This window comes from Motacilla alba, chromosome 19, assembly GCF_015832195.1.
Source record: "Motacilla alba alba isolate MOTALB_02 chromosome 19, Motacilla_alba_V1.0_pri, whole genome shotgun sequence".
In the NCBI taxonomy this organism is placed as follows: domain Eukaryota; kingdom Metazoa; phylum Chordata; class Aves; order Passeriformes; family Motacillidae; genus Motacilla; species Motacilla alba.
Window position 1 is genome coordinate 7,474,701 of NC_052034.1, and position 24,007 is coordinate 7,498,707.

Genomic DNA, 24,007 nt, shown 5'->3' on the forward strand with positions numbered 1-24,007 from the left:
TCTTATGGCCTGGAGTCAGCAAGGGTTTTCCCTCCTAGAAAACGAGTTTTTCTCACCCTCTTGCTAATAGCTGACAAAAGTAAATCAGCTCCTACCTGTGAGATCCAAACGAGCTGTAAATCAGCTCTACCACGTTTGTGTGGCAGGTGGATGGTTCCGAGTGCTTGGGAGGAAAGCTGCAATTTAAGTCAGTTACTTGGCATGTTGTTTTTATGGAACGCTTCTCCACCGGCTGGATGCAGAGGGCAGAGCTATTCCCGTGGTGCTCAGATGTGAGAAAGTTCATTTCATTCCACCTCCTATTCCTCGGGGAGTGCAGTCCACCAAAAATCAGGGAAAACCCAAATGCTAAAAATACTTGTATGGAAGAGAAAATCCACAACACATTCATGTGGTATCAAGGGCCAGCTGCTTTGTGATGATAAAAGTGTTGTGGCTTGTGTATTGTGAAGGACTTCACAGTTCAACAAATTGTGGCTTCTTCAGAGAGAAGATGTGGCAGCTTTTTTCAACAGTAATATTTCCAAGCTCTTATAAGCAAAAGCTGGAGATTCAGATTCAAGGGTATCAGTAAGACTATTTTTCATAATGGTAGAAATTGTTTTGTGAATGAATAATAAAATCAGCTTTCCCAGCTATTCCCTTCTGGCTGAGGCATGGCCAAACACTTGTGCAAACAGAACTAATGGCAAGTGCCCTGTTAATTGTTTGTTCTAGCATAAAAGGTTGACTCTGGAGTGAGACTTCAAACTTCTCAATCTTCCTTGTAACCTCGATTTTGTCTAAATTACTTCTCTGAAATCCATCTGTATTATCCAGAAAATTCAAAACATGACAACTTTCTATCTTTTGCTCAAGACAAGGCAGCTGGTAAGGACCCATGAAGGACTGCAGGGATAAAACATTCTGCCTGTTGGTGCTAGAAGGCTTCTCTCTCTTAGCAGAATGATATCTGGGTAAAATCTTTGCGGCGTTATTAAAGAGCCATATATTCCTGGGGACTGTTGCACAAAGACAAACCTCCCAGATAATAGACTGGAGAGCAAATGCTCATCAATGTGAGATCAGATAGCCCTGGATGTAATATCTAATAGATCTTCCTCATAAAAATGTGCCTGAATCAACAGAGGATGCTACGGCTTCAAATGGGATTCTTCCAAGTGTTAATGATATGATAAAGAGGCTGCTGAAAAACATGCTAGCTGGGGTGATCATAGATTGATTCTATTTAAATTAACTGTAAGGATAAACAAAAGTAGGTTTGTGATTCAGATTTTTTCTTTCAAAGGGAGAACTGATTAGGGAAACCAACATACTTGAATATGGATAAAGGTTTGGGATTTCTTTGTCAGCTGTTGTACAATTATTACCAGGATCTTACCCAACTATAGGGCTTTTCACGCCAGCATTCAGAAAGAACTGGAATATAGCAACACAAAGGGTTTGAACAGACCTGTCCTCTGAGAATAGAACCATACAGGTGGAGGAGACATACCAGGCTGCATGGAAATGAGATGAGAGTAGAGAGTAATGATGTTCCTAACAATACATGTGATTTTAATATTTGTATTGGTTTACTTTCACTGAGAATTTTAACATGTAATGGAATTGAAATGGATACAATTCAGCAAGACAACACATGTGATTTTGAGTCCACAGACCAAGAGAGATTTTTGCTGTACATGGCATGGAAGGGTAATCAGATGGGGGAGAAGGATGGGAGAGCAGTCAAAGTCTGGATCTGACCTGCCAGGTGGGAAAAAGGCAATTGCAGTCCTGGTAATCAGGGAAGGATGAGGGATTATTGATGCATTGTACAAAGCAGGAATGAAGTTTTAACTAGCTTTGCAGGTACTTAGCTCTGAAACCAGTGCAGAAAAAGGTCATTAATTTCCCAGTAACCCTAGAAACCCCCTTGATGAGAGAAGGAAAGAGTCTACCATCTATAAATACACTGCAGGGATGAACAACAGGAAGGGAAACATATTTAAACCAAAGGACAGCATTAGTAAAAGAGCAAAAGGGTATGACTGGGCCAGACACAAACTTGGTCTTTAAGCAAGATAAATACCTATAAGCCTCTGAACAGGGAGACTTTAAAAGAGTCTCCAAACAGCTGCTGTGGAGAGAAGAAAATTTTTTCCAGAAAATGAAGGTCTGGAAGGCCTTTCCAGCCCCATGATTTATGGAAATGATAATCCAGATAGGCTGAACAAGTTGACATTAAAAGCACCAGGTGCCATCAGGAGATGATAATTTTGTTCTAGGTGGCAGGAAACTGAACTATTTTTTTAGAAGTGACATTCAGGTAGAGTCTGGTTATCTCCACCAGTGTTTACCAAAGGCCATTCACCTCTGTTTTTTGGGACAACAGGGCAAGTTTCAGGCCATTACACATTTTGCCACAATGCTTTCAGACCTGCCTGGGAACCAGGGTTGAACATATGCATTCTTAAAGAACACGTGCCTACGTCGTCATGCCCTTGGAGCAGAGAATATGTCTCCTGATTCTACAACCTGGCTCTAATTCAATTAAAGGAACTGCTGATGGCAGTTTGTGCAGTTTATGAATGGTAGGAAAATGTGAGCTGCAGTTGCATTGAACCAGATCCTCCATTGCAAGACACGGACCTTGCCTGCAAAGGTCTTATTTTTATTGTTCTTTACAACTATACTGATGAACGTGTGGAATTTGTAAAATAAGCCATAGGATACATCTGTTGAATATTGCTGCTTGAGTCATTTTAGGAAATGATGCAGGCTGGAAACTTTACAATATTCTTCCTGTCAAAGTGGGTATTTCACAGCACACAGCCCAGCCCTCCTTACAGTGAAGTTGTCTGCCAGTCAATGCCCAGTAGCAAAATGCAAGGTGGCAAGAACTGATCTGTCAGAGGCCACATGGCCTCAACTGTGTTTGGGATCTGATGCTTTGAAGGAGAGTTCTTGCAGGTGTTCAGGCAGATGTTCCTGAACAGCAGGAGAGTGACAGTTTCCAGTGCTACACGTGCAGATATAGTTTACCTTGTTCCTTTTACCTGGCTTGCAGGGTTGTGTGACTGGTCTTGCTGCAGGTTACATTCCAGGATGAGGTTTAAGCTGCTCCAGCAGCTCAAATGAGCAGTAGTAGCTACACTGATACACATCTTAGAAGAATTAGCTGCTAAAAAGAGCTAGTTGGAAACAGCAATCCTGAGAGGTTTGTTCTATTCTTGAGAGTTAAGCACTTAAGCAATGCCCTCTAGCTTTGTTCTGACTTTGTAATTCTCTGTAATTTAGCAAAGCTTACAAACCTTGCCCTCTTGCCACATATCAATTTTGGTTCATTAGGCTTTGCAGCAATGAGCATAGAAATAGACAAGTGATAAGAAGAGTTGGCATTTATGCTCTTCAGTAGCACCGCTTGCCACTGCAGTTAGAGCCATTTTTCCATCTTTGCACTTGCTCAGAAAGAAAAAAGGATTTGAACAAACAGAAACATTTGCCCTAAGATTTATTCTTATTTAATATGTATATATGTGTGTGTATGTACAAATACATATATATACATATGCATATATATATTTGAATTTGACTCTATATAAAAACAGATTATCAGAGCAGATGAGACCATTTCTGTCTATTTAATCTCTATAAATAGATAACCTCTATGTTTTAGCTGTAGACTTCTGTAAATTTTGTTCCTATTTGAACTACACAGGCTTTCAGAAAAATATCTAATTTTGACTTGAATAATTTTTGATAAAGTAGAATTGCTACAATTGCTGGTGAATTGCTCCAGCTAATTATCCTCATTACTAATAAACATGTGTCCTGTTTGCTGTTTGTATCCAGCTGGTGAGGGCTTTTTTACAGTTTTGTCACACAGACAACTGTAACAATTGAATTAGTCTTCCTATGTACATGAACACAACCCTGTGCAAATCAGCCACTGGCCTAAAAATCCAAACCCATGTGTGCTTCTTGAATCTGTTGTTATCAAACATCATTCCCAGCCCCTTCATCTTTCTTGCAGCTGTTTCCTGAGTGCTCTTCTGTTTATCAACAGCCTTCCTGAGTGGCAGTCAACAAAGCTGCACTTGCTGTGTCTGGGGTAGATGTGACACTGCAATTGAGCAGTGACAGCACGCGCCGCCTGTTCCAGTGCTCAGAGCCCATTTCCCACAGCTCTGTGCTGGCAGCTCCCGAAGTTCGGGCTTCTTGCTGTCAGCCTAGTCACCCTTCCAAAGGGACTGCTTTCCAAAGCAGGATCCTCTGGTTCTGAGACTCAGATCCATGTTCTTAGAGACTAAAACATTCCAACTTGCCAAGCAACCCACATCATTCCAGCAGTGAGTTCTGCTGTCCTCATTTACTAAAAGCTGTAGCATTAGGATGTGGTTGTTGATTGTGTCCAGTCTTGTTGCTGACAATTTATTAAATAAAACAGAGCTGAAATTCCTGAGGAACTCCTTCAGAATTATGCTTAGTAAAATACCCCCACTTCTGTCTTGTGACTTGTTGTATAGCCAGGTTTAATTCATTTAATGTGTCATAGTAAGTCTCAGCTGCCATAGTTCCCTGTTCAGCATGCCACATAATGTCAAGTGAAGTGTGCAAGAGTCCAGTCCAGTGACACTGATACCTTTTAACGGGCAAGGAAACTTTTGATCCCTTTAAAATAAAAATCAAATTCATTTGGCAAGTTCTGCCTTCTGATAAACACTTGTTTGTTGGTACTAATTACATGATGCCCCTATTTTTATATTAGTCAAGTCAGCCCTTACAGTATTTTACTCAGGACTGATGCCTGGCTGACAGGCCAGCATTTCTGTTTGAAATATTGGCACAACATGAGCATCCTTCCAGGCTCCTAGAAGTTCTCTCTGTGAACAGTTATCAGCAAGTCTTGTGTCAGCAGATCAGAGCACCCTCATCCAGCTTTTTTTTCAACCTGTAAAGTTCTGTCTAGGCGTCCTTAGCTTCAGCCTGCAGCCTGGCCTACTGCTGACAGCTCTATCCCATTAGCTAATGAGGAGGCAGTCTGCTGTCAGCACTGCTCTTATGTTAAAACTGACTGAAAAACAAAAATACTGCTTACAGAATATTCTGTGTCCTTTGCTTTGTTATCAACTTGTTTTATTTTTATATGGCAAGTTATCAAAATTGTCCCTTCTGTGGTAGTAGTATGTTTTTTGTAGCCTCTTTCTCAGTAGGTGGCTTTCTATTCTGTAACTGTTCTCTAACCCTTCTCTTGACCAGCTGGACTCATGGTGGTCTCAGCTTTGTGAATCTGTCCCTGTTAAAACACCAAGCACTCAGTAGCAATATTCTGTTTGCATACAAGAAAAGTGACCCAAGTACAAGCACACCTACACAAATCACAACCAACATTTGGTTATGTGGTCAGTTCCCTCTGCTGTCAAAAATGAAGCCTAATTTAAAGCTTCTCTTATTAAGATACATGATTATTTGCACTTAGAAATAGAAACTGCTAGCAATGTCCAGAGTTGCAGGTAACTTTGTAATTGGCAGCACACATCCCTTTACTTAGTATCTATTTTTTTTTCTTTCCCTTATCTCTCCATTCTGTAAAAGGTAAGTTCAAGTGTACCTACCCCTTACCCTAGGCTACTTTACCTAGACAGTGCATTGAGAACCTCATTCTTTCTCTTCCCTTTTAAGACATGAATGACCTGAGAATAATTTGGATGTTCTTTCTCAAATTGCTCTTCAATTCCCTGATCCTGACTACATTCAAACTGTGATCCCTTCAAAGCACCTCACTAGTACCTGCAACCACTGCTACCTTGGGTAGAAACCTAGCTCAGCTTTCTAAATTTGGAGTAGTACTTTGGCTTTGAAGAACAACTGCCTTTCATTTTCTTTCTTTTCTTTTTTTTTAAATTTTAATGCTCATGGTATAAAATTTGTTGTTCTTGATCTCCTTACAAGCTGGGCAGGGCAACACACCAGTGAAGAAACCCCTGCATGTTCTGTTCTGTTTGATCAAGTGAATCAGTCCCCAGTGTGGCTTCAGAGCTTGAAACTGCTGAACTAAGTGTAGAACCACTAGGAACAGCTGCTGGTTCTTCCATCCTATCTACCTGGTTGTCAAATCCTGTCTCCCAGAATTGTGGGCAGCCATTCAGTCCCAGGATGTAACTGCTGGTAGTCTAGAAGGCTGCATTCCCAATATCCTATTGTAAACCAAATGGCTTCACTGTAAATGCTGAAAAGGCATGAAAATTACTAAGTGTGAAATAAAATAACCCCCTCTTCAGAAAGCCCAGATTGACCCTTTGGGTGATGAGGTTGTAGATGTATTCTGTTTAACTGGAAATGCTTCAGTCTGCTTAGAGCCCTCTAAATTCAAGTGACCCTGATGATGTACTAACATAAAGCACATGATGTTATGGGACCAGGGTCTTGCAATTTTCACTACAAAGTCTGGGGCAATTGATGCTCAGTCCTAATTAGAGCTGCTAGTATTAATCCAGAATTTTCCAAGGTGCTGGAGGAAATTTTCTCTTTAAATGAGTTAAGTCAATTTGATTGAGTAAAGCACACAGAGCTGTACAGTTCCAGCCTGTTCCACGCTGTGTGACTGCATCTTTTACCTGTCCTCACGTGGGCAAAGCAAAGCAGTGGAAACGTTCCTGTTAATGTTTTTGCAAGAATCCCCTTCTCATGGCTTGAACCCTTTTGTAAGATGCCAGGAAGCTGTTTATGAATTGGTAACTGCTGGGTCTGCCCTTATTGTTTTAGGATTCCTCTGCTCCCACATGGATCTGGCAGTCTCTTCCTAAAATGCTGGGGTAGTGCAAGAATGCTATTTCTGTAGCTATCCATTCCACACTGGGTTCTTAAATACTAGTTAATCAGACCTCAAGTATTTGGCAGTTCTGAGAAGTGGGGCTAAAGGCAAAGATGCATCTTATCATCTGCAGAATCCGACTGCTGCAGTGGGCAGAGGCAGAAGTTCAGAGTCTACATCCTTCATTCAAACGGAACAAAACTTGCCAAAAATGTGGCACACTAGTAATTGTAGTCCCTGCTGGGACTTGAGGTGACACCACAAACTCCATTTATTTGGAGCATTAGGATTCCTCTGAGTATAATGAAGGCAAGGACTTCTAGAAATGGATCATGGCATTCAACAAACCTGAACATCAAAGGCCATTTTCGAAGACATCACAAAGGGCAGTAGCAGAGTTTGCCTTCTGTACCAACTGCCTCTGGGAGTGGAGAGAACAGGGCTGTTTAGAGTGCTTGGGTTTGTTGGGTTTTTTTTCTGTGGGACTTTTTTGGTTTTTTTCCCTTTAATTTGGTTTTGGTTGGCATGAGCTATTCTCTGCAAGGCAGTCTGGAACATTATACAAATGTTGTAACTGAAAAAGTTACAAACAAATATTCCAGCATTTATGTAGGATTGTAGTGGAGGGTGAGAGCAGCTGCTCATATTGTTGCAAAAGCTAAATGCTTTTATGGAAATACAGCTTCTTCTGCATCCAATTTATCTTTTCAGGCACAACAGTGTGAGGATCAGAAGAGAACTGGGCCTGGCAATGCCAGCCTCTGTTCATGGATTTTTCTTTTGATTCACTGTCTTTGCCTCCATCATGTTGCTGTTGAATTCAAGGAATTAAAACACTGCTACACTTTCAATATTGTCTAATTTGGCTTCTGAGAGATATTAAAACTTCTGTGCATCTTGGAGCACTGTTTGTATCTTCTTTGCTTAATGAAATTGTTCTGGAGGTGCCATGGTCAGTGTCCAGAGCTCTCCTCAGCGAGATGTGTCATATGTGAATGTAGAGGGAGAGGGATGATGACCAGAAGGTTATTCACATCAATGACCATTGAATGCATTAAATAACAAGATCCAGAGGGTGGTCTCCAGAGGTAGTTTAGAGCACAGAGCCTGTCTGAGAGAGTGAGTGCTGGAAAACATGGAGATATGTGTTAATGTATATCCTCCTTCACTGCCTTGGGAGAGCTGTTTGATCCTTGTCATGTCTCCCTGGTACAGTATCTCACAAGAAACCTCTGAGCTGGATGAGTTTGTAAATGCTACTGTGTGATATCAAGTGTCAGTAACACAGGTTAATTCAGCTGAAAAATTTGTGAAGAGAAAAGAAGCCATGGTATAACCATGGGCATAATGGGAATGCAGGGTGGAAGGAATTGCAGGGTTGTGATTCTTGTTCTGCAGAGCTGCAATCTGTTTGAAGCCCAAGAATTCACAGTGCTAGAGACAGTTGTGTCATTGTCCTGTGTTTTGCCTTCACAGCCTCAATGACCACCTGGTAATATGACTTTTCATGGAATTTCATCAGTTTTAGGCTTATATCTGGATAACCCAAAATCTGGGGTTTGGGATCCTGTATGTGGTACTCTGTGTAGCTCTGTTTTTCTTAAGTGAGAAACTGTGTGTCTCTGTGTGGCTGTGTTTGAGTCCTGATTTTGAAACAGATAAAGCAAAACAGGAAAAGGACAATAATAGCATTGAGTCATAATTATTTACAGTTGAGTATGTTAGACTGTCATATGCAGTTACTGCTCCTGATAATGGTAGGGGCTACTCTGATGTAAATTTTGGCAAAGCATTACTTCAGGGAGACTTCAGCCATTTGATTCTCTCCGGTTTAGAGATTGTTGTGACTTTCTGAAGACAAAAAAAAAAAAGGGGGGGGGCTTTTCCCCAAGATTTTTACTAACTGAAGAATAAAACTGGATTTGAAACAAGCTAGGCTAATTTCCATTATTTCCAAAAGGGCAATGTAATGTTCTTGTGATGGTCCAGTTCCTCAGCCTCCAGTAACTGCTTAAACTAGGTAAGAACCAGCCTGGTTATCAATCACCTGGGGTTTGCCTTCCACAGGTGGTGCAGCTCCCCATTCTTCTCTGCAAACAGCCATGTTCCCTTGGGAGAGAAGGTGAGAGTCAGCTCGTAACCTTCCTGCAGACCAGGAACAGCCCCTGGATAAGCTATGTCACTGAAGTTAACATTGGTGCACTGGCAAATGTGGGTTTGTTTCCTCAAAGATAAATTCTGTTGTCAAACAGAAGCACTTCTGCTCATACTGACCCTCTCTAGAACTCTGGAGATGAGGAAAAATCAATAAGTGCAGACGAGGATAAACTAAAATAAACATTTTCAAGCTTTTAAGATACTAACAAAATACTGAAAGGAAGAAAATAATCCCTGAAGGGATACACTCTGTTGACTGCCCTGGGAGAGAGCAGGGCTACTAACAAGTGAGTCTGTTCTTTCCTCACTGAATATGCAGCCAGATACCTGCAAGTTCCCTCAGCACGGGACTAGTGCCTGATTTGCTTTGGTCTCACGCAGACATTGTGTTTGTGGCCACTGGTACCAGACAGGGATGGGGTACGGGCTGAGGGGCTCTCAGAGACCAGGAAGGCTGCTAATTCTCTCCGTGCTACTAATGTTCACTTGACTCTGCAGGAACTAGGCAGGGCTCATTCTGGAGTAGAGATGACATGCCTAATGTGGAAGAAGCTGGAAGATGAGCTAGCTGAGTTCAGACTTGCTTTCCAATGTATCCACATACCTCTTGGTAGTGATCCCAGTATGAAGGAGATTCCCAGCTTTTAGACAAAACTTAGTATCCCCAGTACCAGGAGGATGCTGTCCATCTTTGTCACCTGGGCTCTGTGGACACTCCTGTTCTGCAGTCCCCATTTCAAGAATAGGTTGTTGTCATGTGCTTTCCGAGGGCTGTTCTCAGATCAATCTAATGACTGAGGCAGGTGCAGAAAATGCGTGCTTGGTAAGCAGAGTAAGAACTGGTATCTTGAGGGCTAGGACTTCAACCCAGCTAGCCCGAGCTCCTGTATCATCAAATTACAGCCCATTCTCTCTGCAGGGAGTGCAATGGCTCATCTTGAATTCAATCATGCACTTTCTAGAAAGGCAATCAAACCTGGATCAGAGGACAGAAAGACTCCTTCTTTAGTATTTTGTAGGAGGATAATCACTCTGTAACAAATATGAACCAGATGATTCATTAGAAATTTTTAAAATTCCAGCTCTCAGCATTGTTCTGGTTCTTGCTATGCCTTTCCCCCCTTGATTAGAGCTCTTTAAACTGGCATTTTTCTCCCCATGTTAGAACTTGCACAGTGTAATCAACCTGCCTCTCAATACCCTGTAACAGCCAAGCCCAGCAATATCCCTGAGCTAGAATCTATCCTGTTCCTCTTAAAAGCAGTTCAGTTATATGATTCATCCTGCCAGTAAGGACCATTCTATTACACTTTTTCCAGTTCCTTCTGCTTTCTCTTTACATAAATCTCGTGACATGGGTGCACTGGCATCGTCCGTGTCTGTGAGTTTTCCATGTACAGTGGAAGGTGTTAGGGTTGGCTGCAGGACCCTGTGTGTCCACATAATTCACTGCCCAACCAATGTCTTTGTGCTGTATCTGTGGTTGTCTCTGAGCTGAAACTTCTCCCTGCATCAGGAATAAAAGGATGCTCTTGCATGCTCCTTCAGCTGGGTCCTGCATTGCCCCATGTTCAATGGCCGTCAGAAGTCTGCCTGAACTTTGGGACATATATGTTGGCCTTTAATAGTAAGTTGGTGTTTGGGATGATTTTTTCTTCTCTTGGGGATTTGCTGGATTGAGGAGATTTGGAGAAGTCACTCCCTAGTCTTTTTAGGCAGTTATTCTAATGTGCATCAAGCCAGCATGGCTCCAGCGTTAGCCGTGTTTGTGTGCTTGATACTGGTTAAATGAAAAGAAAACTGAAATTAAACACCTGTTCCTTAAGAAAACTGTGCTCTCTTATCTGCTTTCAGCAGAACCATCTGACTCAAGAGACTAAGGTCTTTAATTTACCCTACCTTTTAATCTCATTGACATCTTCTGAACACTGTTTTCTGTGTGCAGAGCCTGGGGTAGACCAAGCAGTGAGAAAACAGACTGCGAGAGTCTAATAGCAAAGAGTAAAATAGACTGTGGAGCAGACCATTTGTATCTCAGGGCTCCTGGACACTTTGGCTGCTCTCTGTGGGACTCCTTGAAGTGGCACTTCAGCTGTGTTTAGTGCCTGATAAGTTAAAAAACCCTGAGTTTTGCCTCCACTGCTGAGCCAGCCAAATGGTCCTTGTGAAGCCATTTCACTTATTTTTTCCTTTTTCTTACAGTCTTCCTTTTTTTTTCCTTTTTTTTTTCTTTTTTTTTTTCTTTTTTTCAGTTCTACCATTTTCTGTTGGTTTTGGTTGGTTTGGTTTTTGTTTGTTTGGTTTGTTTGTGTGTTTTCTTTTGGACTAAATAACGTGTGAGTGCTGTCACTTAACCAAATTAGGTACACCACTAGAATTCTGAAATGAGTGGGGGCATGAATAAGCACTTTTGTCAATATAGCTGTTCCCAAATACATCGGAACTGCAGATGCTGCTATGGAGCAAAAAATGATCCCCTACATTTCAATAAGTCAACGTGAACATTATCATTAAACCAGATATGTTGTTTCTGTTACTGAAATGCACTCTGGAACGTCTGTGCAGACCCATTCCCAATGTGAAATTGTCACCTCTCACTGTTTGGGAGTGTCACCTATCACCGGAAATGGTGTTTGCTCCTTTCCTCAGCGGTGTTGCACAAACAGCCCTGAATTGCAGGTGACTCACCAAAAAGTGCCCTTTTCTCTGGTAGCATCCTGAGGGATACACTGGTGGTATCTCACCGGATTTCTGGCATAGTCTGAATCTGGTGTCATTGGTGGCAGGGTGTGACACAGCCAGGTGTGCTGAGCACACACACACGGGCTGTGCTGCGAGCAGCTCTGCGCTCCTCAGAGAAAGGCAGGGGGGATTTGTTTAAATACCCGAGAGACAAAGGCTTTAATCACAACACATTTTCTAAGGTAATATCAACAAACTGAGAGAAATCTGAAATTGTAACATGCCAGTTTTGGACATGTGTTGGCTCTCCAGCAGTCTTTTTATTTCTCTGGTTTTAGTTACCTTTTGTAGTTTTATGACAGGTATGACAGGCTGGAGCCACTTTGCTTGTGAACACTTTTATCTCTTTGAAGATTCTCCTTTTGAAATGAAATGTTTCTTGGCCGTTCTTAGCTCAAAGGTGGAACTTTATAGGGAGCGGGATGGAACTGTTTGCAGTGGGGGGAACTCCAGAGCAATTTTACTTCCTTTGAAGATGTGTGTTGTTCCTGAAGCTACTTTTGTGCAGTAGGAAAATCATCTGGGGCCAAGCAGGAAGTTGTGAGGTCTGTGGCACATCCCAGCGAGCCAGCAAGCCCTCGCCCTGCATCGCACTGTCCCTTCCCTGCCCAGGAGACAGCTCTGGGCACTCAGGACAGGCAAGGAGAACTTTTGGACAGATGTATTCTTAAAACCCACATCTGAGGGTGGGCCTGCACAACCCACATGGAGTTCATTGTTGGGTACAAGCCCGTAGTGCTGGAGCCATTGATTTTGTTTGGTGGGTTTGTTTTTCTTCCAGCTACCTCCACACTACCGCCCACCCGTGTGTTTGAAGCTCGTTGCGCAGTGCTGAAGAATAATAAAGGCAGATAAAGGAAATCCATTCCATGACCCACTGCTCTGGTGATGCTGGGTAGGTCAGACCCGGCCTCTCCCGGGCTGAGGGGCGCGGCTGAGGTGAGCTGAGGGAGAACCCCCTCACAGCCGGGCTGAGGGGATCACCTGAGGCAGACAGAGGAAAAGCCTCCTCACGCCCGGGCTGGGCTGAGGGGGGATCCCCTCAGGGCCGAGCTGAGCTTTCTGAGGATCCGCCCGTCATAGCCAGTCTGAGGCGGGCTGAGGGAGGACCTGGCTGGGCTGAGGGATTCCCTCAGGGCACCTGGGGGGTGCTGGAGGGACACCCTCAGGGCCACACTGAAAAGAGATGAGGTGCCCACCTAAGCGGCTGACGGACCCCTCGGGGCCGGTCTGAGGAGGGACGAGGAAGCGCCCTGAGGGGACACCCCCACGGGCTGGTCCGCGGACGGCTGAAGGGCCGGTGCAGAGCACGGCTGAGGGGGCACCTGCTAGGGCCGCTTCAAGGGCGGCGGAGGAGCCGCCCCGCTGCGCCGCCCCGGGCCGGCCGCAGGACCCCCCGGCGCCGCTGGGGCGGGGCGCGCACGGCGGCCGAGGCGAGGCGGGGCACAGGCGGAGCCTTTCCCGGGCCCGCCCCGCCGGCCCCGGCCCCGCCCGGGCTGTCAGAGCCGGCCTGTCCCGGGCAGGCTCGGGGCGACCGCGGGATGCGGCGCTGAGCGCGCTCCGCTCGCCCTCTCCGTCCGTCTGTCCGTCCGTCCATCGGTCTCCCCGCCCGGGCTCCCGCACGCCGAGGTTCCCTCCCGCAGCCCATGATGTGCCTGGAAAGCGACGGCTCCTCCGGCAGCAGCCCGGTCTGCGGCGGGCGGCTCCGAGCTGGCGACGAGGAGGAGGAGGAGGACGGCGAGCGGGGCTGCTGCGGCCGGGGTGCCGAGGGCGAGGTGCAGACCCTGTCGGGCAGGATGAACCCCCCGGCGGCCGGCAAGCACCCCGACCGCTCCGCCGCCCTCCGCAAGGCGCCGACCCTCGGCCGGGCCCGGGTAGCGGCGGCCGGCATCCTCAGTGTGGGCAACGTGCTCAACTACCTGGACCGGTACACCGTGGCAGGTGAGCGCACCCCGCGGCTGTGAGGGCATCCCCCGCTGCCCGGGGACAGCCCTTCCCGGGCACGGTGCAGCCGCCGCCGTCCCCAGGGCTGTCCCGGGCTCGGGTCAGCGGGGCTCGCCCGCCGTGCCGGGGCTGGAGAGGAGGGATGGCGTGAGGGATGCGGCGCGGCCGGTGCCCATTGTGCGGCCCCTCCGGTATTGTTCTCTAGTTTGTGTGAATTTTATCGAAAATAAGAGGAGCGCCCTTTGTTTGTGTGGGCTCGATGGCGGAGCCGGTGCTCGGTGGATTCGGGAGGGACGGTGTCTGCAGCGCGGTGGGAGCGGAGGGCGCTCGGCGAGGTCCGGGGTGGCGGCAGACGCGCTATCGATCCCGGCGCAGGGTGAGCGCTGCGGGCGACAGGTGCAGCTGCGGCCGGAGACACAGCCTGCTGCCACGCGGGGGGACACATGCGTGTCCTTGGGTGAGAATCGCAGCGAAGCAAATCCCCTTTGCTTTGTTTCTGCGGAGTGCGTCCAGCCCGGAACAGCCGGCTGCCCTTCAGCCCTGTGCCAAGGAGGGTCCCTTCCCTGCAGAACTCCCGAGCAGGTGACAGCAGAGCTGGCAGGAGCGGGCGCAGGAGGAGCGGCTGGGCAGCTGCAATGCACTTTGCAAAGCTCGGTTTTTTTAAGGTAAACACTTTAAATCGTGCGCTGGTGGATGTGTGACCAGCCATAGTGTGTGAACCACTATGTTCCTCAGTACTTACTACTACTGCGAAGCGAAGCTCCAAAGCAAATGTCTGTTTGGATGTTTACTGTGCCATCCCTAGAGAGGACTCCTTGTTTATTCTTGTCAGGCAATAACAGCAGGGAAGAAGATCATCACTGAACTTTTTCTAATTAGAAATGAAGTAGGCTTGTTGGTAATCAACTGTCTCATGTCATTAGAATATAATACATATTCTCTGTTTGGCAATACTGATAATTTTATCTTCAGAGCTTACAAAGGGGTTTATGCATGTATAAATTTTTCTCTATGCATATATATGTTTTAATCACTAGGACTCAATGTGGTGTTAAGCAAATCCAATATTTGTTTATACTACATTAAAATAATATATGTTTGTAGGGCAGTGATAGAGAGCAAGGGACATAAATCTAAGTCACTGTTGTTGGAATAAATTGACTAGGTTGTATTTATTTTGTCTGGAGTAGGGAGATGGGGAGGATTAGAAGGAGAATTTAGCTGGAACCATTGTGGCTTTTTTGTTTTTCTTTTTAGATGTGGCTTGTTCCTTCAGGAAATGTAAAGGCCAGTATTGGAAGATATTAGGTACTCAGCTGGTAGTCAGTCTGTTACAGAAGGAAGCTTGAGGATAGAAGGTTAACCTGTTATTATTGAAGGAAATTGTAGTGTGCTCCCTTGCCCTCAAATAGGAATCTCTCTAAGTGGAGTTTTTCTACAAAGCACCTTTAATGCATAGGAAGTTTCCTTTTTAGGAAGCTATTCCCCCCATCATGCATTCTTTAAAAAAGAAAAAAAAATCACATTGAGTTCATCTATTTGCTCTAGCACTTCCACCGAGACCTTTGCCATCTGATTTTACTGCCTGCAAGAACTGAAAGCATCTTCTTTTCTGGAAAGGCTGGAAGGTGCCTGACCAAGCAGAAGATAAAAATGCCTGCTTACTGTAACGTGGCATTGCCAAACCCAGTGCTGTGATTGCTGGTGTTTCTAGGACAAGCTCTGGTATTACTGTGTCAATAACTGCCCTGTGGAACTTATCTTTTAACATTCAGCTTGATATCAAAGGTTTAAGATCTCAGACATCAGACTTGCCTTTGGGGGCAGAATCAAACTTTGCATGGGCTTTTTGTCTTCTGTCAATTGGTATTTACTTTTCAAACTGGTGTTATATAAAGTGCTAATCTAAAGCATGAAATAATTTAAATCCAGTGTAATGGAAGAGTTGTGGTAATAAAAATTATATGTTTTGAGCTCAAAACTGACTTGATTATAAAGTCTCCTCTAAAAGTAATCTTTACTTTTGTATTTTGAGTCTTAGTGCATACCTCATGCTTATGTGATGTGCACTTGCAGGTGAATCAAGCTAGCGCTTTGAATATGCAGCTCATGTCTCAAGACAGGTAATAATTAGTAAATACAACTCTCCAGACCTTCAAAGTACATTTCAAATATGAATTGTTGCAGCAACGTAATGAGGGATTTTAACACCAGCCACGTTATGGCAGGGGAAGTGGCATCAGAAGTTATGATTTACCTAAGGCCAGTGGACTGTTGTGAGAACTGGAATTAATTTTTGGTTCCAGCTCTATTTGAAGCAAGTGTTAGAAGAGCAGCAGTTCCAATGGAAACTGGTTCCTGAGGATTTGTCTCCAGGGTGATCCTGCTGTGGATTCTCTGATGTCAAATAAGTTGACCTTTGTCATTAGCCTTTCTCTTCTTGTCTTATAAGAGTTGCATCTACCCGACCATTTTTTTTAAAATGAAAGTGTTGGAAGCTTTGGGACTTCTTCGTGCTGTCAAATTTAGTCAAAGGCAGGTCAGTGGCCTCAAAAGCAATTAGCAGGCAGCTGACAGACAGACAGACGTAAGCAAACAGAGTATCCAGCTGTATGGGCACAATACTCCACGTACATCTTCTGTCTTATTTGAGAACTTAGTTTAGTTGCAATCATTTTGGTTGGCCAAAAAGTATAAGAAAAAGCAAGTATATATTTAGTGTGTGTATGAATATATATGTATATATTATATATGAAGTATATGCAAGTATGTATTTATTTCCTGGGGGAAAAATCATATACAGAGTTATTTCCAGTTGTAATTTGCTGAGTATCTTGCACTGTTTTCTAACACAGCCTCACAGAAGCTGGATAGCATGCAATCCAGTCAATGTAAGAGCATCTTACGTAATACAGAGAACTAGGCTGACCTGTCCTATAGCACATCTTGCCCTTAAAAGTAAAAGCTTTTGCATTGCTACAAAGCAAACAGCAAATGTGTTATTTCTTGGTGTTTACACTCTGGACACATAAACATTGTGTATAATGAGTTGGTTTTGGGTAATCTTTTTTTTTCAAGTGCAACACACAAGGAAGTAGCTGCCTGTTTTCCTGGTTTTGGTTTAATGACTTCCCAGTATGGACTAAATGAGTTTATGATGGGATATGCCTTTTTGGTATCTGGGACAGACTTGAGGGCAGTTTCCAAGATACAGGGCATACACAGCTTCACACCTGACACTAAGTTTGCAGCTTTTTTGGGAATACATGATGAAAATGGGCCTCCACTGAAGACTGGCCTGTTTCTAAGGTTTTAGAATAACTTTCTTCCAGTACTTAAAGAGTCTGCACAGCAGTAGTGGGTATTTCAAGAAGGTCCTTATGTTTACAAAGAGTTGGAAATTTCCAGCACGTTTGGAGTATGTTGGAACATACTGATATTTGGGAGAAGCTATGCCAGGCAAAAAGTGCCAGTGCCGCTACTGTGGCTCTTGTAAAGAAAAGACTGAAAACTCAATCAGTCCTGAGCATTACCAACCTGAAGGGAAATGATCCTCTGCAATGTTCTTAATAGGTCTTTGACCACACTGATAACAGTTGCCTGTGGAGAAAGCATTCTTTCAAACGTTGTGCTGTTTCGCTGCTGTTAGGATAGCAAACAAGAGGGAAACAAAAGTAATGAAACCATTGCAGATTTCCTGTGGAACTGCAGGATTTCAGCCATCCCATGATGCTAGGACATATCTTCTTCCTTAATGAAGTTTTGGGAAAAGTCATCTTGCCTTCAGAAGCTTGGAATGTGGTTTCACAATTATACTGTGGGTGACCTTTTACTGTGCCTGCTGTTGACGATGAAAATAGTCTTGCTTCATTAGGGTGTCACCTCCACCTTCTAATTCAGATGCTACTTCCTGGCATTTCTGTAGTGCTTTAATTTAAAGGTAATGATTTAATTAAGCTGGAGAACTACCCAGCAAAGTAAATGAGTCTCACTATCCCACTACAGAAGGGGAAACCAAGTTGCAGAATGTCAGTGATTTGCCTGTGGTAATGGAGTTAGGGGCAGAGCCTTGGCTGGTATCAGTTCATCCTTGAGGTTCTCCATCCCTGTAACACAGTACGTCACAGACTTTGGTCTGCTGGTTTTATCCTTTAAATGTCTGCAACTTGCTAATAACTGTATTTGTGTTAATTAGCCTCTCATTACAACACATAGTTGCAAATCAAATGCCATTCTTTGAAGATACACATATGCAAATGATCGCTGAAAGTTGAAAGTCAAGTTTACAACTATGTAGTACAGACTACAGCTGAAGGGTTAGGAAAGGTTCAGCACTAACTCTCAAGTACAAAGACATTCAAGAGGTTGTGAGCCAAAACTGCTGATTTTTATTTGTGAGCTCACATTTCTGATAGTAACATGGTGCCCCACTGAGTGTTTCTTATTGAATGTAGTCAGAGAATTCACAGGGAATGGGATAAAAAGAGCCTCTTCTCCCCTTGTAACAAGACTATGCTCAGTGCTCATAGCTTCAGGGAGGGAAGTATTCAGAGGCAGTGCAAGCACCCAGGACACAGCTCTGGAAGAGCTGTAATGCTGGAAAATATTAGAAAATTATACTGACTGAATGAACTTGAGGCAGCAGTGCTGCCAGTTCACACATGTGAGCGTGTGTGAAAGGATGACAGTGTTTCGCTTGGGCAGCAGGGACCTGCTACTGACTCAAAATTCAACTAGTCCTGCTTTGGGAGCAGAAGTTAGACTTGAACCTCATGCACTTCACAAGCAGGAGACAGAAAGTGCTCTGCAGCACAATGATGGGGACTGTGCCGCAGCATCTTGTTCTCTAGTGTTGTTTTCCCTGTGTGATGGGCTTTACTGCAAAGGCTGCTGCTTCCTCTTTGTTGATTCTTATGCGAGTTGGCAGGATTTGTTCCAGAGTATTTTACATTTCAAGTGAAGTCTTATTATGTTTAATCATAGTATTTTTTCTTCCTTGTGCTGTAGGTTTGCCAGATACTAACTATCTTTGTTATTATGTGCAGATTTTCCTGTTTGACTCTGAGATCCTCTTTCATGCATGTTGATTAATTTTATCCCCAAAGCATCCAAGGCATCACAGCCAGAGAATGTGGCCTTTATTACATGGAGTTAATATACTCATAAATATTGAGTGTGTTCTTAAGAATAATGTAATGATCTTACCAGTCCCTTGATCTCTGTGACTGTCAACACCAGAAGCTTTGTGATAAAGCTTCTCTGGTCAAAAGTGTGGGAAATCTGTAATCATTCCTTCAAACTTTAAAAATACCATACCAAGCTGCAAGAGGGTGAAATTCTAATAAATGGGACTAACTGAGAACATTTACTCTTCATTTTTTCTGGTACACTGTGCATGAGAAGCAAATAAGCTGCTGATGACGTAGCAGGATGGGTTATAAATTTGAACAGGTATTGTTAAAAACTGGTGACTTTTCCTGCAATACAAAATCCCATAGCTCTTGCTTGGTATTTCAATTGCTGAGGAACTTGTGGTTGAAAGGTGTTATAATGTATCACTTACATCAAATAAGGTTTGTAAAGGTCTTGAGGTTCCTTATAACTATCAGGAAAAGCTCCTTGTACCTCTTCAGGAGATTCAATGGGAGACTATGCTTTTATTTGACAGATAAAAATTAGGAACTCCAGAGATCAGCACCCTTCTGAGTTGCTTGTTTGTATCATCATTGCTTGATGTGTATTATAGACCAGGACATTGTTGTGCAGCTTCTGTGGAATCAGGTGGTGCACCCAAAGTGCTTATAGTCCACATCTGTCTCCATGTCTCCAGGATACACCAGAGAGCTGCAGGCCAAGGGTGGAGAGTCAGAGGGACACAAGAGGCAGCACTGGTCAGTGGGAGGGATCCCAGAAGATGGGCAGATGTGGCTTTTTGGTAGGCAGTATAGCTAAGGGGTGAGGAGGGAAGAAAAGGGCAGCTTTCAACAAGAGTTTACAAACAGCATCTTCCAAACATGATGAGCATCACAGGAGAAAGGATGAAGATGTCTGTTGGAAATGGATAAAGGAGGATGATGCCCTTCTTGCTGAGAGAGTTCTGTGGAAATTGGCACTGTGGATGTAGGGTGACGAGTGTTCTAGAAAAAATGTGTGTGTGCAAAATGAGTTCTACAAAGAACCTGTGAGGTGCCTAAGGGGCCAGGGAAGTTAATAGGAGCTGAGCAAAATGGGCTTGGGCTCAGAGCCCAGAGAGGTGTAAGTGAGGTGAACAACACCTCATGGTTTCCAGAGAAGCTTTGAGTACACATCTTGGCATGGACTTCTCCTGTAAATTGCATTTTTGGTGAACTGGTCTGAAATTCTTGGTCTGAAAATCGAGAGGCAAATCTGAGACAGGTAGGGGCAAAATTAGAGAAAGAAACCCCCAAACAACCCAAACCAAACAACAATCCCCCAGTCATTACTACTGAGTTTTTAAGTACTAGATGCCCCCTTTGACTTTGGTGCTGTAAAACCTCTCACCCTGCGATTCATCGACTGGACGAGTACCCACCTAGAACTGCTGAACTGCTGAGCACAGCAGGTATTTTGTGCATGGCTTTTCTTTTCTTGACACATCTGTTTTCATTGTTATTTTGAGTGTGTTTTTGTCTGATGTAACCCAGCTATTTCTGTAGGGTTGCAGGGAAAGGAAGTGAAAGGCAGGGAGCACTAATATCTGTGCTCCTGGTTTTACAACAGTACCTAAAAAATCAGGAGGATGAGAATGCAAGGGATCCTGGCTGACTGAAGGGATGTGGCATCTTTCCCACTTGAGGTCATGACTTTGGACCTGTCACCAGTCAGGAGTGGCTGAAGGTTTCTTTTGGAAGGCTCCTGAATGAGCTGTTCAGGATGCTCTGCTGGCTCTTTCCACTCTTCATGGTGCTGTGTGTTTCAGGGAAGCTTCTGCACAAGGCATGGCTGGAACTACCATGTTATCTCTCACTATATAAAATGACAGAATAAGGAATGGAATTCTTCTGTCAGGCTGAACCTTCTAGACAGCAATAGAGCATGTTGTGGGATCATCATCCCACCTATTCTGTACTTCTGGTTTTGAGGAGATAGGTATCAATCAATCCTCCTTCTCCAGAACTGGTCTCCTGCCACAATTGAAATCATAGAGCAATTTTAGCTTTAGAGAAGGGAGAGAAATAAAGAAGAAAAACTAGGCTTTATGCCTTGCCTTTCCTAAGTTCAGGCTTGAGCAATATGAATATACCAGGGTTATGCTGTTGGTGAGCAATATTATCTCCTATAGAGATTTTTTGTTTGTTTCTTTTTCTTGGGTTTTTTTATTAAATACATTTCTTTTACTTCTGCTGGTGGCCAGCAACTGCAGTAGGTGAACAGAAGAGCAGGGGGAAAAGACCAGTGTTTATCTGGAGAATAGCTGCAGTAACAGCTTGGAGTTTGGCTGGCAGAGTGAGAGAGCCCCATGCTGGAATGAAAATCCTTTCAGCCTTGGCATGTGATGATTTTTTGTTTAATTTTTTTTGTTTTAAGGCTGCACTGAACCAAAACTGCAGTAATCCATCTTCCTCCTTGTTCAGGCTTCTGCCAATAATTATGTAAATAACAGATCACAGTTAATTATTTGTTTCATAGCTTCCTATTTTCTCTATTTGTATTAGTAACATGTCATTATTGTCTTAGAATACAGCTCTGTGTTCTTGGCAACACGGAAAACAACAAAAATGGGTGAACTGACAGTGGCAGCAGGACTGGTGTCTGTGTGAAGTCTGCAGGGCCTGAATTAAACCTGCCTGAAGGTTACCTCTGATTCCCATGGCTGTGCTGGGATTTGCTGATCTGTGCTCTCTGCATATTCTCATTTTCAGAGAAGTGATCCCTCAGGAGGGTTTGCCAATAAAGCACTATGGATCTGAAAGGTGGGGGGGTCTTGCCCTGCTGTTGATTTGCGATTTTCACTTCTCTCTGTCTGTCACGTTTGCATTTCATGATTTGTGCCTGTGTGGTGGTGATGACCTTGGAAGTTTTGCTTTTAATCCTGGCTTAGGCAGCTGCTTTAGTACAGCTTTCCTACCAGGTGGGCAGTTTGGGAAGTTCACAAATCACTGTGTGCTCTTGCTCTGTTCCTCCTCAGTGAGACTTTTCATTTGAAAATGGGAGACTAGGACAGGGTTGCTTTTCTAATAATTTTGCATAAGATACTGTATTCTCATTTTCACGTTGCCTTTAGTGTTGGGTGTTTTTTTCCATCAGACTGGTGCTTGTAAACTTTGTCTCAGCCAGACCCACTGGGGCTTGGCTGTCCCAAGCTGTAGGATGTGAATAATTTGATGTGACATCAGCTGACCAAGTGCCACTGCTGTCCAGGCCTCAGTCCCTGAGCAGGTTGGTGGTTGAAATGTTGCTTATGGGATGCTGAATCAGAGCTGCTGAAGCACTTCGGGCCAGGCACTAATTTTGTGCAGTTTCAGGTGTGTTCTCAGTGCTAAATAATAATTAATACAGAATTGCAACACTATTAATAAATACCAACAGTGCAAACTATGCAATAAGGAGAAATTATTTCTATTGCACTAGTGTGGCTCATAAGGAGGGGTCATTGCCTGTGTTGGTGTGCTGAGCTATTAGAACTCAAATTCTGCTGCAGTTATACCAGTGTTAAAACATTTCTAATAGTCTTGTTATTTCCGTCTAGCAGCCAGAAATGCTGACTAACTTTCAGGATAACAATCTTTTATATATTCAGGAAACAAAATACCCAAGGGCCACTGGTGACTGACAGCTACAGAGCTCTGATTAAAACTGACAGTTCCTGATCAGCTCCATCTTGGATGTATTAGTTCCTTTTCTCATGGGGAAGAGAAGATAGAGGACAAAAAATTATTTAATGTAATAGTATTAGGATATGAGACTTTTTTTTTCCTTTGCAATTTTCCAGGAATTTATAACTCAGAAGTACCAAAGTACCTGAGTAATAGTGCTTGCAATGGCCAACTTTAATCTCTCCATGCTGACTTTCCTATAACAAGGTACAGAAAATGCCAAGTATTGGCTTCTAGTCATTGATTTTTGACTGTAAGAACAATGTGCTGATCAGTTAATATCTGGTGTTTGCCTGTTTTATTCCCAGCTGGTATTAAGACAAGGAAGATTTTATTTTTCTCCTTTAAATGAGAGGAATTGTGGTCCCTGTGCTCATTTGCACTTACATACAGACTGCACAAGCAAATACTCAATCCCTAATGAAAAACCTTGAGTCACTGGTCAGAACATGAGGTTGTTGGGAGCTGCTGGTGCCCCACTTAGTGAGTACATCCCCTGCTCTTCTCCCTGGCCCTTCTCTCCAACAGCAATTCTTAGTCATTGAGGAAATAACTTTCTTTTCTTTAGCTCTGTGTTTATTTAATCTCCTTTTCACAGATATAGAGCTGCTGGATGCTCAGGAGCAGTTAGCAACACCTCCCCAGCATCTGTTGCTGTGTGCTTTCCAGCTCTGGGGTGTACCTTGAACTGTACAGAAGAGCTACAAAAGCAATAAAATTAATGAGTTCTCTTCATTACTTCATTATGAAAGGGTCTTGGCAGATCTGCTGAAGTTTAGGGTCACTTGCTATTTCCTTCATGAAACATATTTTTTAAGTAGTCAAAATTTTCCCCTCTTACATGTTGGCAATTCCAGCTGTTTAAGGTGCAGTGGCAGTACTTTGTGTTACTACAAAGCTACAAAATTTTCAGGGTTTTGCACTGTGAATCAAGAGAGTTTCAACAGTTGCTGGAGAAAAGAGAGATACATCACTTTTGGTCTGCATTTCATGGTGCTTTTTAAACTTCTGTCTGGAAGTGGCCAAAATTAGGAATGCTTCCTTAGTATATTATGTTCAAAAATATGTAATGGTTTAAATGTCAAACTGCACCTTATGGCATGCTTACATTTGCCTCTCAAGTGTGCATTTAAATCACATTGCTGAAAGCCACTTAACAAGAATAAATCAGAAGTGGAGCTGATGTTTGAATAAAACCAGAAGTTATGTGAGTGGCTGGAGAAAGGTCTCTGTCTGTAAGCATATCCAATCAAATCTGAATCAGGATTTAACGTTTTTGATTTAAATATTTAGTCAAGCTCTATTATACCATCCCTTCTCATTTTCTACATGATTGGGAAATACGTTCATCACCATTTAGAAATTACTGGGCTTTGTAACCTGATGATGTTTGCTTTTATTCACTCAGACTTGTGCAATTGAAGCACAAACCACTTCAGTCCCGACTGGGAGAGATTTCCTGGGCCAGTGCTGCCTGCAGAAGAGGTTTGTGTGCATAGCATGAGCCCAGCAGTGGGAGAGCTCCCATTGT

The 24,007-nt window shown here is 43.6% G+C and overlaps 1 protein-coding gene across 3 annotated transcripts in view; it reads left to right on the forward strand.

Annotated features, from left to right (window-relative positions):
- The first annotated feature begins 13,172 nt into the window (after positions 1-13,172).
- Positions 13,173-24,007, forward strand: part of LOC119709698 (protein spinster homolog 2-like) — a 135,131-nt gene continuing 124,296 nt past the window's right edge. For all 3 annotated transcript variants that reach the window (XR_005259409.1, XR_005259410.1, XM_038157766.1), the window contains exon 1: positions 13,173-13,636. Coding sequence is in view for 1 of the 3 variants with exons in the window: in XM_038157766.1 (XP_038013694.1) it covers positions 13,342-13,636 (295 nt within the window). In the remaining 2 variants the exon portion in view is untranslated. The remainder of the gene's footprint in view (positions 13,637-24,007) is intronic.